At 38.5% G+C, this 19,616-nt stretch overlaps 1 protein-coding gene across 1 annotated transcript in view; it reads left to right on the forward strand.

The window, feature by feature from the left end:
* The window catches only part of LOC118363021 (deoxycytidylate deaminase-like), a 72,317-nt gene extending 56,544 nt beyond the window's left edge, over nucleotides 1-15,773 (forward strand). The window contains exon 8 of the mRNA XM_052486694.1: nucleotides 14,649-15,773. Coding sequence (XP_052342654.1) covers nucleotides 14,649-14,709 — 61 coding nt within the window. The 3' untranslated portion in view covers nucleotides 14,710-15,773. The remainder of the gene's footprint in view (nucleotides 1-14,648) is intronic.
* The last annotated feature ends 3,843 nt before the right edge of the window (nucleotides 15,774-19,616 follow it).

A 19,616-nucleotide genomic window follows, 5' to 3' on the forward strand; every position in this document is an offset into this window, starting at 1 on the left:
AAAAATCCTTGTTTTAATTATTTTTAAACTACTATTGATGGTCATTGATGGTTCGTTGTTGCAACGGTTTGTTGTTCATGTAGAAGCCTATAACAGAAAAGCATATCAGCATTACAGAGACATTATTTTCCAATCTGTGTGCATGCCAGTCTGCGAAGATGGAATCCGATGTGAAAGGAAAGATATGACATCATGCAGGGGCTTGTCAACAATATGTGAAGTTGTCACCGTGGCGATAGGGACAGAAACAGGAAATGCAGTGTAGAATGAGCGTCATGCTTGTCATAGATGCTCTGGTATAAATGAGCAATACACACATGCTTAGGGACTGATAGATGTGTAACAGAAGCCGTTGATGTAAAAACATGCAAGCAAGCACGCACACACAATCAACAAAAGGTACCTTAACAGGCCTTTGATTGCATTCGCTGACTACAGATCACCACCGAAGCCTCTGATTGGAAAGAACAGATCATCCACAAATGGCTACAAGACGTGATACATCACGAAAAAAATTACAGCTGGGCCCGTTACGGGATGTGAAGTGGATTTCTGGGAAATAGCATATTACTGATCCCGATGCACCATACTCCATCTGCTTTTCACTAGTGGGAAACGAGCAAAAATAGTTCACAGCTGGAAATACTATCTTTGATTACGAACAGCGGAAATAAGGGATTTGGGTGGAGATCGACAGAAGACGAAGATTCATTTTTTTAATTTTTTATTAACAGCCGTCTTTTTTAATATTCACTCCACTGTATGTCAACACACGAGAGCACAAACGCGGATAGTTTGTGAGACGATTTGCGCACCTTGAAATTGATTTACAGTGTACACTACGGCAGATGAAGTGTACTGAACATGGCTAGAAACAAAATACATCTTCAGATGAATGTGTCAAATATGTTTTAGTAGTTTTACGTTTAATTTCGAATATAGTTTTAGTACAGCTTAATAATGAAAACGGACTATATTTAAACATCACATGTATTATGTTTAGCCGATTTGAATATAGAACAAAGAGATGAGTTTCAACTTATGTTTAGTCATTGACTTTTTCCCACGGTCTTCTTATCTTAATTCCATTTCAAACAGGTAAAACCTCATCTAATCTCAAACTGCAATGTAAACCTTTTTCATCTGCCAAACATTCACACTCTCCTTATCTATTTACCCATCTATTATCTGTTTACCCAACTATTATCTATTTACTCATCTATTATCTATTTACCCAACTATTTATGTATCTATTCATCTATTTACCCATCTATTATCTATTTACCCATCTATTATCTATTTACCCATCTATTATCTATTTACCCATCTATTATCTATTTACCCATCTATTAATCTATCTATTCATCTATTTACCCATCTATTATCTATTTACCCATCTATTATCTATTTACCCATCTATTATCTGTTTACCCAACTATTATCTATATACCCATCTATTATCTATTTACCCATCTATTATCTATTTACCCATCTATTTATGTATCTATTAATCTATGTATGTATCTATTCATCTATTTACCCATCTATTATCTATATACCCATCTATTATCTATTTACCCATCTATTATCTATTTACCCAACTATTATCTATATACCCATCTATTATCTATTTACCCATCTATTATCTATTTACCCATCTATTATCTATTTACCCATCTATTATCTATTTACCCAACTATTATCTATATACCCATCTATTATCTGTTTACCCAACTATTATCTATTTACCCATCTATTATCTATATACCCATCTATTATCTATTTACCCATCTATTATCTATTTACCCAACTATTATCTATATACCCATCTATTATCTGTTTACCCAACTATTATCTATATACCCATCTATTATCTGTTTACCCATCTATTATCTATTTACCCATCTATTATCTATATACCCATCTATTATCTATATACCCATCTATCTATTTACCCATTTATTATCTATTTACCCATCTATTATCTGTTTACCCATCTATTATCTATTTACCCATCTATTTAGGTATCTATTCATCTATTTACCCATCTATTATCTGTTTACCCATCTATTATCTATATACCCATCTATTATCTATTTACCCATCTATTATCTATTTACCCAACTATTATCTATATACCCATCTATTATCTGTTTACCCAACTATTATCTATTTACCCATCTATTATCTGTTTACCCATCTATTATCTATATACCCATCTATTATCTATTTACCCAACTATTATCTATATACCCATCTATTATCTATTTACCCATCTATTTAGGTATCTATTCATCTATTTACCCATCTATTATCTGTTTACCCATCTATTATCTATATACCCATCTATTATCTATTTACCCATCTATTATCTATTTACCCAACTATTATCTATATACCCATCTATTATCTGTTTACCCAACTATTATCTATTTACCCATCTATTATCTATTTACCCATCTATTATCTGTTTCTGTAGCTCAGTTGGTAGAGCATGGCGCTTGTAACGCCAGGGTAGTGGGTTCGATTCCCGGGACCACCCATACGTAGAATGTATGCACACATGACTGTAAGTCGCTTTGGATAAAAGCGTCTGCTAAATGGCATATATTATTATTATTATTATTTTACCCATCTATTATCTATTTGCCCATCTATTATCTATTTACCCAACTATTATCTATATACCCATCTATTATCTATTTACCCATCTATTTAGGTATCTATTCATCTATTTACCCATCTATTATCTGTTTACCCAACTATTATCTATTTACCCATCTATTATCTGTTTACCCATCTATTATCTATTTACCCATCTATTATCTATATACCCATCTATTATCTATTTACCCATCTATTATCTATTTACCCAACTATTATCTATATACCCATCTATTATCTATTTACCCATCTATTTAGGTATCTATTCATCTATTTACCCATCTATTATCTGTTTACCCATCTATTATCTATATACCCATCTATTATCTATTTACCCAACTATTATCTATATACCCATCTATTATCTATTTACCCATCTATTATCTATTTACCCATCTATTATCTATTTACCCATCTATTTATGTATCTATTCATCTATTTACCCATCTATTATCTATTTACCCATCTATTATCTATTTACCCATCTATTATCTGTTTACCCAACTATTATCTATATACCCATCTATTATCTATTTACCCATCTATTATCTATTTACCCATCTATTTATGTATCTATTAATCTATGTATGTATCTATTCATCTATTTACCCATCTATTATCTATTTACCCATCTATTATCTATTTACCCAACTATTATCTATTTACCCAACTATTATCTATATACCCATCTATTATCTATTTACCCATCTATTATCTATTTACCCATCTATTATCTATTTACCCATCTATTATCTATTTACCCAACTATTATCTATATACCCATCTATTATCTATTTACCCATCTATTATCTATTTACCCATCTATTATCTGTTTACCCATCTATTATCTATATACCCATCTATTATCTATTTACCCATCTATTATCTATTTACCCATCTATTATCTATTTACCCATCTATTATCTATTTACCCAACTTATCTATATACCCATCTATTATCTATTTACCCATCTATTATCTATTTACCCATCTATTATCTATATACCCATCTATTATCTATATACCCATCTATCTATTTACCCATTTATTATCTATTTACCCATCTATTATCTGTTTACCCATCTATTATCTATTTACCCATCTATTTAGGTATCTATTCATCTATTTACCCATCTATTATCTGTTTACCCATCTATTATCTATATACCCATCTATTATCTATTTACCCATCTATTATCTATTTACCCAACTATTATCTATATACCCATCTATTATCTATTTACCCATCTATTATCTATTTACCCATCTATTATCTATTTACCCATCTATTATCTATTTACCCATCTATTATCTATTTACCCAACTATTATCTATATACCCATCTATTATCTATTTACCCATCTATTTAGGTATCTATTCATCTATTTACCCATCTATTATCTGTTTACCCATCTATTATCTATATACCCATCTATTATCTATTTACCCATCTATTATCTATTTACCCAACTATTATCTATATACCCATCTATTATCTGTTTACCCAACTATTATCTATTTACCCATCTATTTACCCATCTATTATCTGTTTCTGTAGCTCAGTTGGTAGAGCATGGCGCTTGTAACGCCAGGGTAGTGGGTTCGATTCCCGGGACCACCCATACGTAGAATGTATGCACACATGACTGTAAGTCGCTTTGGATAAAAGCGTCTGCTAAATGGCATATATTATTATTATTATTATTTTACCCATCTATTATCTATTTGCCCATCTATTATCTATTTACCCAACTATTATCTATATACCCATCTATTATCTATTTACCCATCTATTTAGGTATCTATTCATCTATTTACCCATCTATTATCTGTTTACCCAACTATTATCTATTTACCCATCTATTATCTGTTTACCCATCTATTATCTATTTACCCATCTATTATCTATATACCCATCTATTATCTATTTACCCATCTATTATCTATTTACCCAACTATTATCTATATACCCATCTATTATCTATTTACCCATCTATTTAGGTATCTATTCATCTATTTACCCATCTATTATCTGTTTACCCATCTATTATCTATATACCCATCTATTATCTATTTACCCATCTATTATCTATTTACCCAACTATTATCTATATACCCATCTATTATCTGTTTACCCAACTATTATCTATATACCCATCTATTATCTATTTACCCATCTATTTAGGTATCTATTCATCTATTTACCCATCTATTATCTGTTTACCCATCTATTATCTATATACCCATCTATTATCTATTTACCCATCTATTATCTATTTACCCAACTATTATCTATATACCCATCTATTATCTGTTTACCCAACTATTATCTATTTACCCATCTATTATCTATTTACCCATCTATTATCTGTTTCTGTAGCTCAGTTGGTAGAGCATGGCGCTTGTAACGCCAGGGTAGTGGGTTCGATTCCCGGGACCACCCATACGTAGAATGTATGCACACATGACTGTAAGTCGCTTTGGATAAAAGCGTCTGATAAATGGCATATATATAAATGGCATATATATATATATATATATATATATCTATTTACCCAACTATTATCTATATACCCATCTATTATCTATTTACCCATCTATTTAGGTATCTATTCATCTATTTACCCATCTATTATCTGTTTACCCATCTATTATCTATATACCCATCTATTATCTATTTACCCATCTATTATCTATTTACCCAACTATTATCTATATACCCATCTATTATCTGTTTACCCAACTATTATCTATTTACCCATCTATTATCTATTTACCCATCTATTATCTGTTTCTGTAGCTCAGTTGGTAGAGCATGGCGCTTGTAACGCCAGGGTAGTGGGTTCGATTCCCGGGACCACCCATACGTAGAATGTATGCACACATGACTGTAAGTCGCTTTGGATAAAAGCGTCTGCTAAATGGCATATATTATTATTATTATTATTTTACCCATCTATTATCTATTTGCCCATCTATTATCTATTTACCCAACTATTATCTATATACCCATCTATTATCTATTTACCCATCTATTTAGGTATCTATTCATCTATTTACCCATCTATTTATCTATTATCTGTTTACCCAACTATTATCTATTTACCCATCTATTATCTGTTTACCCATCTATTATCTATTTACCCATCTATTATCTATATACCCATCTATTATCTATATACCCATCTATTATCTATTTACCCAACTATTATCTATATACCCATCTATTATCTATTTACCCATCTATTTAGGTATCTATTCATCTATTTACCCATCTATTATCTGTTTACCCATCTATTATCTATATACCCATCTATTATCTATTTACCCATCTATTATCTATTTACCCAACTATTATCTATATACCCATCTATTATCTGTTTACCCAACTATTATCTATTTACCCATCTATTATCTATATACCCATCTATTTATGTATCTATTAATCTATTTACCCATCTATTATCTATTTACCCATCTATTATCTATTTACCCATCTATTTATGTATCTATTCATCTATTTACCCAACTATGATCTATTTACCCATCTATTATCTATTTACCCAACTATTATCTATATACCCATCTATTATCTATTTGCCCATCTATTTATGTATCTATTCATCTATTTACCCATATATTTATGTATCTATTAATCTATTTAGGTATCTATTCATCTATTTACCCATCTATTATCTATTTACCCAACTATTATCTATATACCCATCTATTATCTATTTACCCATCTATTATCTATTTACCCAACTATTATATATATACCCATCTATTATCTATTTACCCATCTATTATCTATTTACCCATCTATTATCTATTTACCCATCTATTTATGTATCTATTCATCTATTTACCCATCTATTATCTATTTACCCATCTATTATCTATTTACCCATCTATTATCTATTCACCCATCTATTATCTATTCATCTATTTATGTATCTATTCATCTATTAACCCAACTATGATCTATTTACCCATCTATGATCTATTCACCCATCTATTCACCCTCTGGGAAAAGGGTTTTACATGGAACCCAATAGGGTCCTACCTGGAACCAAAAAGGGTTATCATACGGGGACAGCCAAAGAACCCTTAGGTTCTAGACAGCAATTTTTTTTCCAAAGAGTGTAGGGAAAGGAGAGGAAAAGATGATCCAGGGAATCTGTAGCAGACACATACGCACAAATGCAAAGACCCATCCACCGCCCTCCAAAACAACAACTCGCTCCAGCAGCGTCTCTCTACACTCCGACTAGGACGGACGGGCAATTTGTGACACATTCCATAGCGGTCTCCTCTGCTGAAAGACAGGACAGGAGAGTGTGGCCAAATAATAATCATTACACACTTGTCTAAGAGAACAGAGAACAGATGAATGCATGGTTTGTGTCAGTGGGACGTCATCATCGCTGTTGTAGAATATCCCCCCGCGTTACAAACCTATTCCCACCGGTAGTAAACAGCCGACTCCATCTAATACTCAGGAAATGAATAGAGATGAATGAGAGACATGATGAGATCCGTCCTTCTGTGGGGTCCTAATGATATCTCACAGGCTAAATCTATGAAACACTTTGCTCTCTCTACCTGAGATGTGTAATTGACTATTCACAGAGCTGTCCTGTCACGGTGCCTGTGTAAAAATGGGGTCTCAACGCTCCCAAATGGGAATAATATTGTTTCCCCATCAATATTCCCGGGATAACATCTTATCTCAAGAAAACAATGTTGTGGAGAGGTTCAAGGACCTCTTCCACGCACAATGCACGCACACACACAGGAAGAAAGAGTTGCCTTCCTTTAATAGTCCGTGTTCAATTTAACAAGTGTTAATTTCCTTCTCGCTGCATCAACATGTCATTCATTATTGGTAATCGAGTAGAGGGGAAGAGAGTGTTGTTTCAGCTAATAGGAAAGGAAATTAGATAGAGAGAGCGAAAGAAAGCGAGAGGAAGGGAAATCAGTCAAAAGAAACAGAGAGACGGCGAGAGAGAGAAGAGCTATCTATGTATCCCTTCTGTGTTAACAGGTTGTAGGAATCAGGATGTGTCACAGTGGGCCAGCAGAGCCCCAAGGTCTGGGCTTTTGGATTTCCTGCTCTGCTAAACGCACGCACACACCGTTCTGGGTTGTCCGGAGAGCTTCTCTAATTGCTGTGGGAGCTGGTCAGAAACAGTGATGTGTGTGTGGGTGTGTGTGTGTGTGTGTGTGTGTGTGTGTGTGTGTGTGTGTGTGTGTGTGTGTGTGTGTGTGTGTGTGTGTGTGTGTGTGTGTGTGTGTGTGTGTGTGTGTCGTTTCGCTAATGAAAGACTGAGCTGGCCATGGGCTAAATTAGTAACTCCTAAATACACTCTCATACATACACACACACATCTGCTAAAGAGTGCACACAAACACTCACACACTCCCGACTCTTTCTGACTACTCTCTCTGTGTGTGTGTGTGTGTGTGTGTGATTTATTATGTCCTCCCTTAACCTCTCCTGCACTACAGAAGCTCAAATTCAAAAGGTCAAAAGTAGTGCACTATATAGGGAATAGGTTACCATTTGGGACGCACACAGGGCACATTTAATAGTTACACCATGTAAAGGGGGAAATAAAGCCCAATTCTTCACATTATGTTTGGTCCATCTCCCAAATGAGTAATAGCCTATGCATACACAGTGGGTTCCAGTACAACGTCAAGCTAAATAGCGTTTATATTTTCTTTGGGAGGGAGCAATGCTCGCTGACTTCTTTTCCAATGTTATTCAATGGGGATGGAATCTTGAGGGTTCTCGTGATACAGTTTATGCACAACGTAGTTCATAGTGGTGAAATAAGTTTTCCCCGGTGCCATTCACACCGAGAATGCAAGCACCCATGCACGTCGTGCGCATCTACGCACGCACGCATCTACGCACGCACGCACGCACAAAGGTCATTTACGGAGGCAGAATCTCCCACTTATTGCATCGCGCTCGTCGCCAACTATTGGGCTCGCCGCCGAGCGGCACTTCATTAACGTCCTCCTGGCCCGCCTGGCTGTCTTGCTGTTAGGCAGGGTGTGCGTTTTGTTGTATTTGTTCCTTCAATTCATATGGAGGATCTGTTCCGACAAGGGGAAAGCTATTGCTCTGAAGTGGAATGGCTTGTGTCCAAGTCTTTGTTATCTCACACATTTCTGTTTTCATTTAGAAGATGAAAAGAGAGTCAACTGCATTTTATCTGGCATTTTCTAAACACCCCTCAGGGGGAAACAGCACAGGAATTCCCACTGTGGCTATACAGTCTGGAGGTGTTGGGTGAAATCCTGTTAAAATACATTTTGTTCCCCTAAGTAGAATCCTGACATGTGGCTGACTAAAGGCCTACCAGTGGAGGCTGCTGAGGGGAGGACAGCTCATAATAATGCCCTGAATGGAGTGAATGGAATGGTATCAAACACATGCTTTTCCATTACACGCCATTCCAGACATTATTATGAGCCGTCCTCCCCTCAGCAGCCTCCAATGGGGCCTACTGTATAATACTTATAAAAACCTGTCAGTCTCACGCATCTTGTCTGTCAGTCTGTCCACAGTGTATAAGACAGAGAGGGGTGATGACACCCGACAACCAAGGAATCAAGCATAGATGTACAAACAGACTCTGCGTCCCAAATACCACCTCAATCACTTTATAGTGCACTACTTTTGACCAGTGTCCATAAGGCTCTGGTCAAAAGTAGTGCACTATATAGGGAATAGGGTACCATTTGGGACGCACACAGGGCACAGTTAATAGTTACACCATGCACCAGTAAAGGGGGAAATAAAGCCCAATTCTTCACATTATGTTTGGTCCATCTCCCAAATGAGTAATAGCCTATGCATACACAGTGGGTTCCAGTACAACGTCAAGCTAAATAGCGTTTATATTTTCTTTGGGAGGGAGCAATGCTCGCTGACTTCTTTTCCAATGTTATTCAATGGGGATGGAATCTTGAGGGTTCTGGCGATACAGTTTATACACAGCGAAGTTTGCGATGAGAGAAGCTTTTCACAATGCCATTTACAGCGAGAATGAACACACGCGCGCCACAATCTCCCACTTATCGCATCGTGACAGTCGCCAATTATTGGCCGAGCCGCCCTTTGTTAACTTCCTCCTCGCCCGCCTGGCTGTCGTCTTGTTGTTAGGCAGGGTGGGCGTTTGTTGTTATATCTGTTCCTTCCTGGTCAATTCCTACAGAGGAGCTGTTAAAAGAGGAAGAGAGCCAGTCTTTGAGTGTTGGAGCTCTGAATTGGAATGGCTTGTTTCCCAAACCTTTGTTGTTTCACTCATTTCTGCTTTCATTTAGAAGATGAAAAGAGCGTCAGCTGCAATTTTATCGGACTTTCTCAAAACACGCCTCAGGGGAGGAGACCCGGGGACACCACACACATTCCCACTGTGGCAAAACTGTAGTACACTACACCGTCACCGTTTATCTGGTGGTCAGTCTGGAGGTGTTGGGTGAAATCCTGTTCAATTCAAAGTGTCCCCCCCCCATGTAGAATCCTGACATATGCCTGACTGAAGGCCAACTGTAGAAGACTTTTCAAAAACCTGTCAGTCTCATGGCCTTTTCTGTCACTGAGTCCACAGAGTCCACAGTGTATAAGATGCCTTGGTGTCACCACGTCCTAACCCCGGAGTGACCTTCAGAGGGTTACAGTTAAGGGTCGCCTTGAAATGTCCTTAAAGAGATCGTCCCTCAGGATAGCTTGACAACTGACCCGGCCAGAAAACTTCATGCAGATTGAATATTGGCATATGGGCTTAGAAGCAAGTACATGAGTTGCTTTATTACTGCAGGATGGAGACACACGAGAAGGGAGCTGGTAAATTAGGTGCTAAGTAAGATGGAAAACACACGTGCTCGCTCTAAGCCGACATCAGGAAATGAGAGGGTTCAAAAGCTTGGCCCAGGAGGACTGCTGGTAATCTTTTGGCAGACTCAGGATGCTATCCTGCTAATGTGCGGTGTGTGTGTGTCCATGTGTTTGTGTGTGTGTGTGTCTTGCTTGGAACACTCAGGATGCTATCCTGCTAATGGGCGTACCCTGGCTCATTGGGACTCTGCTTATCTTTCTGCTGTGACATTTGGATTAAAGGACCAAGCAGCGCTTGGCCTTCTCAAAGATGAATTTAAGTCAATAGTACCGCACTTAATAGTTGATCATTTTTGTAGACAACTCCTTGATATACATATTTCATTTTATGTAGTGTCTTTTGAAGATGTCGTCAACTTTTGGGAGGGGTTATTTGGAGACAGTTCACGTACGTTTAAGCTAATAGAAGGGGGAAAAAAACGTTCTTTTTTCAGCTGCTTCTCTCATTAGTGTGAATTCAGAAACTAAAATGAAAATAAAGTCTTAATCACTACTGTCAGGTCCAGATGGTGAAATTGCTTGAATTTATCAACTTTAAAATCGCTTTTGGATAAAGTGCTTCTTGATGACCATATCATTATCATCATTAGGCAGGTACACCTCTCCAAACCATTATCATTACTAAACCTCTGAAAAACACAAGGTATATTGGTCTGGTAAACCAAGTAGTTCTGTATGTGCCAGTTTCCTTGACACAGAATAAGCCTAAATGTAGGTCTAAATAGCTATTTCAATTAAGATTTCCCATTGAGCATATTTTTTTGTCCAGGACTAGCCAAAATCTGTGTCTGGGAAACTGGCCCCGATCCACTGGTTGAATCAATGTTGTTTTAACATAATTTTGCAACATATTGTGATGTGGAATCTACGTGGAAAATACGTTGGATTGTGAAAGAATTCATCAACATGATTATTATTTTTTTTAGGGGGAAATTTCACAGGATCATGGTAACCAGATTTCAATAGAGCCAAACCTTTAAAACAATGTCAGATCGTCAAGACTATAGGCTTTGCAAGACCTCCGACTGGAGAATTGATCCATGTACAGCTAGCTACCATTTGATCTCCCATCCAGGATTTTAACCAATCCCAGCCCTGCTTAGCTATATATACTGACTATAACCAATGTGCTATCGTCAGAATGATTGTTGAGCGATCTCCACTTAAAAATGAAATATATCCACTGTTGCTATCGAAGGGCGGCTGCATAGCCTAGTGGTTAGAGCGTTGGACTAGTAACCGGAAGGTTGCGAGTTCAAACCCCCGACCTGACAAGGTACAAATCTGTCGTTCTGCCCCTGAACAGGCAGTTAAGCCACTGTTCCCAGGCCGTCATTGAAAATAAGAATATGTTCTTAACTGACTTGCCTGGTTAAATAAAGGTCAAATTAAAATTCTCAAGGGTAGGTTAACCAGAGCCTAAGGTTATAAGCTCTGGTGGATTTCAAATGTAATGATATTTAGGGATGTTGAATTGTGTTTTTAGATGGTTGAAAACATGGTGATAACACAATGGAAATTCAACTAACTTTTGGCTTTCTGTTTGAGTGGATGAATATCGGTTGTAATCTCATTGATCAACGTCTCAACCAAATACTACCCAAGTATCCACGTCGAAATGACGTGGCGTGCCCAGTGGGTAATGTTTTATTGGATTGGGATAGTTAGGCCTAGATCTGCGGGGTTTGACTGACGTTGGTTTGAACACAATGTAGACATAAGGCATTGTCCCCGTCACGAGAACTAGCAGGGACGACAAAACAAAACACTAAAATAACATTCCTAACAGTCTCCCTAGCTTTCAGACTGTGTTGCTTGGCATACTTTTATAGTGTCTGTGACTGACTGATTAAAAGAACAGGGTCTGCACTCATAAAACGTCTCTAGAAGAGTAACGATCTAGGATCAGGTCCTCTCCTGTCCATATAAACGTATTCATTATGATCTAAAAGGCAAACACTGATCCTAGATCAGCACTCCCACTGAGACGGTTTATGAATACGGGCCCAGATAGACACAGAGAAAATAATGGAAGAGGAAAGTTAAGAATGTGTATCTTGGCATCCTCTTCCTCTTAGTGTAGTGACTTTGATTGACAGTTTAAAACCAGATAGTTATTGAGAAAAAAATGGAAGAAAAAATGAATAGCCATCTCCTTTCTTGCTCTCGGTGTGTAGATTTTTAGACTGTATACAGTCAGTATATAATTATTATTATAGAAACAGTCACCCAATAACCCAGTGAAATATAGATGCAACAGGGGTTTAAATGTCCCCATTATGCAGTAGTGTCCCTATGGGAGTTTATATAATCTGCACTCAATCTCTTTTCTATTTCTCTCTCTAGATATTTTTCTGTCCCACTCTCTTTCTCCCCCCCCCCCCATCCCTCTCTCTTACTCTTCACTTGAAGCCAAAACTCCTCTGCACCTCATTGAAAGCTGGAAGCCTAAAACCCGTTTGGGAGATATCAGACATTTTGGCACTGAACCTGCCCTGAGTGGCGGTTCTTTTTCTAATCCGACATTAAGACACAGCTTTGACAAAAAGCTCTGACAAAAACGCTCGGAGGAACAACTACTTCTTCCACTGAGAACACACAGTACACACTGTACCAACACTAAACCTAAATGTTAGTCATTTGCATTAGACCTTGAAAACTGGGCACAATTATTTTGTGAAGGCTCCATTCAAATTAGTCATTTAGTATTCCTATAACAGAGTAATACTGTTTAACACTACTAAGCCAACCCAAGCTGAACTGTGCCGAGCTGTACGGTGTTGGCCTGGTTACACATCCACCAGGACAAGAGAAAATATCAGAGTCAGCCCAGCCAGAACAGTTCGGGTCGGACTTATGTGAATCAGGCATAACACACTGTTTGAATCAACAGTGTTTCCACGTAATTTCAATTAAGTTACGTGGAACCAATGTGGAATAGATGTTGAATTGATGTCTGTGCCCAGTGGGACATGTGTCTGGGTATATCATTCTTCTTGAGGTTTGCTGGGCCAAAAGGCATTCATTTTGTTCCTCCCGTATCAGTACAACCCCACTAGGAAAATAACAGGTGAACCAACGTTGTTTCCACGTTATTTCAACCCCAAAAATAAATGTGATGACATTGAATCAATGTGGAAAACTGATTGGATTTGCAAAAAGTCATTAACGTATGGGCATTTCAATTTTTTTAACTTAAAATAAAAAAACTTTCAACCTAAATACAATGACATGGTGACATGTTGATTTCACATGGAATTCACGTTAGTTGACTCCTCAACCAAATGTAAATCAAAACTAGACCTGGAACTGATATCTGTGCCCAGTGGGAACTGACTGAAAAGACAAGCTGTTGTCTTTCATACCAATCTGCGGTCTCTCACCTCTCTGGGTTTAATAGTGAGTCTGGGTCTGGACATATGCAGTGTGTGTCTGTGTCCATTCGTCATTACTCCTCTCCAGCCAGTCTCTCTATGGTCCTGTCCATTGTAATTCATCTGGACAGCTGGACAGCGGCAGGGGGCTCGGGAGTTTAAATTGCTCCCCTAGCAGCTCTATGACTGAATACAGCTACCATGATCACTGACAAACTCATACATCTCGCTGTTGCAGCACTCTTCACAAACATCTTCCCTCTCTCACACAGCCTAAAAAGGATAGAGGCTTACTGAGCTAATTTCAAGTGGAGATTCTAGTTTGAAGGCAAATACGATGTGTCATCACCATGCACTATACAATAGAAGACTAGAGTTGGCTTCAGAACATAGGCTACAGTATGGCTTCATTCAAGACGACAATAAATATCATTGCTGCTTTCAAAGCTTCTTAGTTGTGATGCAATATTTGGCAGTGTTTTACAGAAGGTGCTTTCTGATTGACTCAAAACTCTTGGAAAAGGTTTTGACTCAGGAGCATCGTCAAACGGAGACATTTCCTTCTGACTTCTAGATTTCCGACTGATCTTTGCGTTCAGAGGAAGCGGCGGTAAACGACGACTAGAGTCCGTTTTTGATTAATCAGCCAACCTGTCCTTCTCTCCCGTCTTCCCCCCCCCCCCTCTCTCTCTCAGACGCGTGACGATGCAGAGTGATGGGACGAGGAAAAGCTGTCAGAGAAACTTGGACGGATGATCAATGTCAACAGTTTGTTAAAGGGAAGACTGCAGCCATTTTGTATGGAAAGCGATGTGACGTACTAGTTTGTTTATCCTGTGCTACATCATGAATAGCTAAAATAACCGGCTGCAGTTGGAAGAGGAAACATGTATGTACATTTACTATTTGACTATTCAATTCAGAATATGTTAGTGATTTAATTGCGACAAACTACGCTTTACAGATGCTGCACGGACTGAGAGTACGTGATACGGTCACCGTTAGCTACAGTCCATGATGTGGCTAATTCACACTGTCACCTGCCAGAGGCTAGATGAGTGATGCTGAAAATACCCGGAGAGTCTGTGCTGTGATGTTGGTATGAAAGGCATCTACATGAGGTGCCAGTGCCAATCCAGCATGAATGTGCATCATGGCTGGAATTCATACGTGAATGGGACGGGATTCCGTTTTCTCATGACACGTATTCTGACCTTGAATTTAAGCATGAGAATAGCATGCTGTACACCCACTATTCATTTGGGGTGGATGTCAAAGATATTGTATGAATTTGTGGCGGAGGTGTGTCTACAGATACGCGGTATTCTGACCTTGACTTGATTCCATAATCATTCTACCACCTTTACGCACAACGACATTATGAATAAGGTCAAGCAACCTGTCAGTTCCTAGGGAAACAACATCTACTTCATATTCCCCAATAGAAATAGCACCATTCTCCATGCACTGTTATTTACATATTGATAAGATTTATCGATAAGAGCTAGGTAAATGAGTAAGCCTTTTGGATAAGGGGATTGTAAATATAAACAACGGTTGTTGAAGATCTATTTGACCTTATGATCACTGGAGAAAAATGTAAAACCAGTCACATGGCAGCAAACTGAAGCATGTCAACATATCACCTATTCCACAGTGACTTAACGAAATGCTGGCCCTATAACTTGCACGGATGATATTTGGAATCCCAAGCTGTAGGCTTCTGTAGCCCATGCACAAATTACAGTATAGTGACAAACCTACAGAGTTGATTTATGATTTCCAGACTGTTTTACTTATGTGCCAGGACTCTTTACTGTATATTTTACAATTTGTACTGTGTTAAATATGAGCCACTATCGGTAGCCGCCCTCAGTTTTTCCACACATGCATGTATAACTGTCACTTTAGTTTCCTTACATTTTGTATCATTTTGTCCATTACATACATTTGATGTCGGAAGCCTACATACACTTAGGTTGGAATCATTAAAACTCGTTTTTCAACCACTCCACAAATTTCTAGTTAACAGACTATAGTTTTGGCAAGTCGGTTAGGACATCTACTTTGTGCATGACAAATAATTTTTCCAACAATTGTTTACATACAGATTATTTCACTGTATCACAATTCCAGTGGGTCAGAAGTTTACATGCACTAAATTGACTGTGCCTTTAAACGGCTTTGAAAATTCCAGAAAATGATGTCATGGCTTGAGAAGCTTCTGTTAGGCTTATTGACATCATTTGAATCAATTGGAGGTGTACCTGTGGATGTATTTCAAGGCCTACCTTCAAACTCAGTGCCTTTTGCTTGACATCATGGGAAAATCAAAAGAAATCAGCCAAGACTTCAGAAGAAAATTGTAGACCTCCACAAGTCTGGTTCATCCTTGGGAGCAATTTCCAAATGCCTGAAGGTACCACGTTCATCTGTACAAACAATAGTACGCAAGAATAAACAACATTGGGCCCACGCAGCCGTCATACCGCTCAGGAAGGAGACACGTTCTGTGTCCTAGAGATGAACGTACTTTGGTGCGAAAAGTGCAAATCAGTCCCAGAACAACAGCAAAGGACCCTGTGAAGATGCTGGAGGAAACAGGTACAAAATTATCTATATCCACAGTAAAACGAGTCCTATATTGACATAAACTGAAAAGCCACTCAGCAAGGAAGAAGCCACTGCTCCAAAAGCACCATAAAAAAGCCAGACTATGGTTTGCAACTGCACATGGGGACAAAGATCGTACTTTTTGGAGAAATGTCCTCTGGTCTGATGAAACAAAAATAGAACTGTTTGGTCAGAATGACCATTGTTATGTTTGGAGGAAAAAGGGGGAGGCTTGCAAGCCGAAGAACACCATTCCAACCGTGAAGCACGGGGATGGCAGCATCAGGGTGTGGGGGTGCATTGCTGCAGGAGGGACTGGTGCACTTCACAAAATAGATGGCATCATGAGTCAGGAAAATGATGTGGATATATTGAAGCAACATCAGACAGGAAGTTAAAGCTTGGTCACAAATGGATCTTCCAAGTGGACAATGACCCCAAGCATACTTCCAAAGTTGTAGCAAAATGGCTTAAAGACAACAAAGTCAAGGTATTGGAGTGGCCATCACAAAGCCCTGATCTCAATCTCATGGAAAATTTGTGGGAAGAACTGAAAAGCGTGTGCGAGCAAGGAGGCCTATAAACCTGACTGTTACACCAGCTCTATCAGGAGGTATGGGCCAAAATTCACCCAACTTATTGTGGGAAGCTTGTGGAAGGCTACCCGAAATGTTTGGCCCAAGTTAAACAATTTAAAGGCTACCAAATACTAATTGAGTGTATGTAAACTTCTGACCCACTGGGAATGTGATGAAAGAAAAAAAAGCGGAAGTAAATCATTCTCTCTACTATTATTCTGACCTTTCCCAATCTTAAAATAAATTGGTGATCCTAACTTACCTAAAACAGGGACTTTGTACTAGGATGAAATGTCAGGAACTGTGAAAAACTGTGTTTAAATCTATTTGGCTAAGGTGTATGTAAACTTCCGACTTCAACTGTAGTCAGTTTACCTTTCTTCCCTCTGTCACCTTCCTGTAGTTCTTCCTGAGTATTGCTAGCAGTAGGGGATCATATTAGGCTAACATATTACAAGTCCATTTTTTGGAACATGTAGCCTGCCTATTTGAATCATTATGGAACGCAGACCAGCCTGGTGGACGGTCCATGATTAGTGAGGATTATTAGGGTAGATTTACAGGATTACTGTTCAACTCCTATTGTACACTTTTATCAACATCCAAAATTAATGGTTTGAGCAATTTAATATGACAACTTTCAGGATGTATTTTTGATTCACCAATATATTTCATGCATTCCTAACTCTAAATAATATACAAGATCAGATTATTTTTAATCTACCAATTGGTGGTGCTAGAGGCGTCACTACAGACCCTGGTTCGATTCCAGGCTGTATCAAAACCGGACGTGATTGGGAGTCCCATTGGGTGGCGCACAATTGGCCCAGCGCTGTCCGGGTTAGGGTTTGGCCGGGTAGGCCATCATAATAAATATGAATTTGTTCTTAACTGACTTGCCTAGTTAAATCAATGTTAAATAAAACCATTTAAAAAATGTAGGCCTACATGGCTTTCATTCATTCCTAATATTCTGAAAGTATTCAAGTGATTGTCGAGAAAATTCAAACTAAAAGTACAACAAATTTAAAGGGATGGTTTTAGATAAATTAACTGAAAAGCTGATGGAGCTTTAATTGAATGAGAAAATCTTTTGGCCAGCAAGTGGGAAGGTTTTCAACGGTTGATTTACATTTATTCAGCACTCGCAAGGGAACCACGCCTGCAAAGCCCATTACGCACCTGAATAAGGAATGTCTGAACACCAACTACTGAGAAGTGCAAAGGAAAGGCGTACATTTCCTAAGTCTGAATCGGGCCCAATATGCATACATGGTTATCCACAGTCAACAGAGCAAGTCCATAGGTAATGATCATGTGAGATGTGATATTTTACATTCTTTACAACTGAGAACCACATTGGGAAATGTGTTTTAGTGCTTTGATATGATATCCCCTGAGCACTAACACATTCTGGCATGTCTCAAATAAAATCAATCCACCAATGAGTCCTTCAATCACAACCTCAGACAACGTACTATAAAAACAGTGTCTGGAGTTCTATGAAACGTCTGTGTGACTAGAACTCCAGCTCTGGCCTAAGCTCAGTCAGAAGGAAATGACAGATGCAGGATTACAGTAGTGAAACTGGGCAGCTGGACTGTAGGATGAGTCCTTGGCATGTCTGTGGTGGCCATTTTGTCTCTAATGTTTGCCACTGAGATCACTCACTCAGCTGGCTGAACACAGAGCCTCAGAGACTCTCATGTTCAGCCAACAGAGATCAGTGGCCATTCATCTGCTCTACTGTAAGTTAAGTGGACATGGTCTGTCTGTGGAGTGGCGGCCATTTTGGCTCTAACATTACAGTGGGATGGACTTCATAGACTCCTCTGTGTGAGAGGATACAGATGGAGATGTGGTCCCAAGGTTCTAGCTATTAATTTCTCTCAGTTGATTCTATTCTAATAATATCAACTCCATAGACAATGCAGTAGACATGGAGTACATCTATTGAATCCTTATTCTTACTCAATAGTAATTTCGTTAAACCACTGCCACGTTCGGTACAATATAGAAATATGGTCCCCTCTGAGAACTTCCCTCTTCCTAAACCTGATGATAAACTGAAGATAAACCTGTGTGTCCAGACCCATAATCACCTCCCTCCACAGGTATAGTATGTTGGTCTGTCATCTCACACACACACACACACACACACACACACACACACACACACACACACACACACACACACACACACACACACACACACACACACACACACACACACACACACACACACCTGGCTGTATTACATGTCCCTACAGGACTGGTGCAGTGGTCTGTCGTTACATTGAGAGTTATCCATTAGACTGAGGAGGTACTGTATGTGACATTACGCTGTAGTTAAAGACCAGATGCCTACCCCCCCGCCCCAAATAAGCACAAACCAGCAGCAAAGAACCATACAAGATTGATCCTACCTGTTAAGTTCAGCTCAGTCAGTAAAACCACCAAAAGGAAAGTAAA

This window comes from Oncorhynchus keta, chromosome 29 (genome assembly GCF_023373465.1).
Source record: "Oncorhynchus keta strain PuntledgeMale-10-30-2019 chromosome 29, Oket_V2, whole genome shotgun sequence".
Classification (NCBI taxonomy): domain Eukaryota; kingdom Metazoa; phylum Chordata; class Actinopteri; order Salmoniformes; family Salmonidae; genus Oncorhynchus; species Oncorhynchus keta.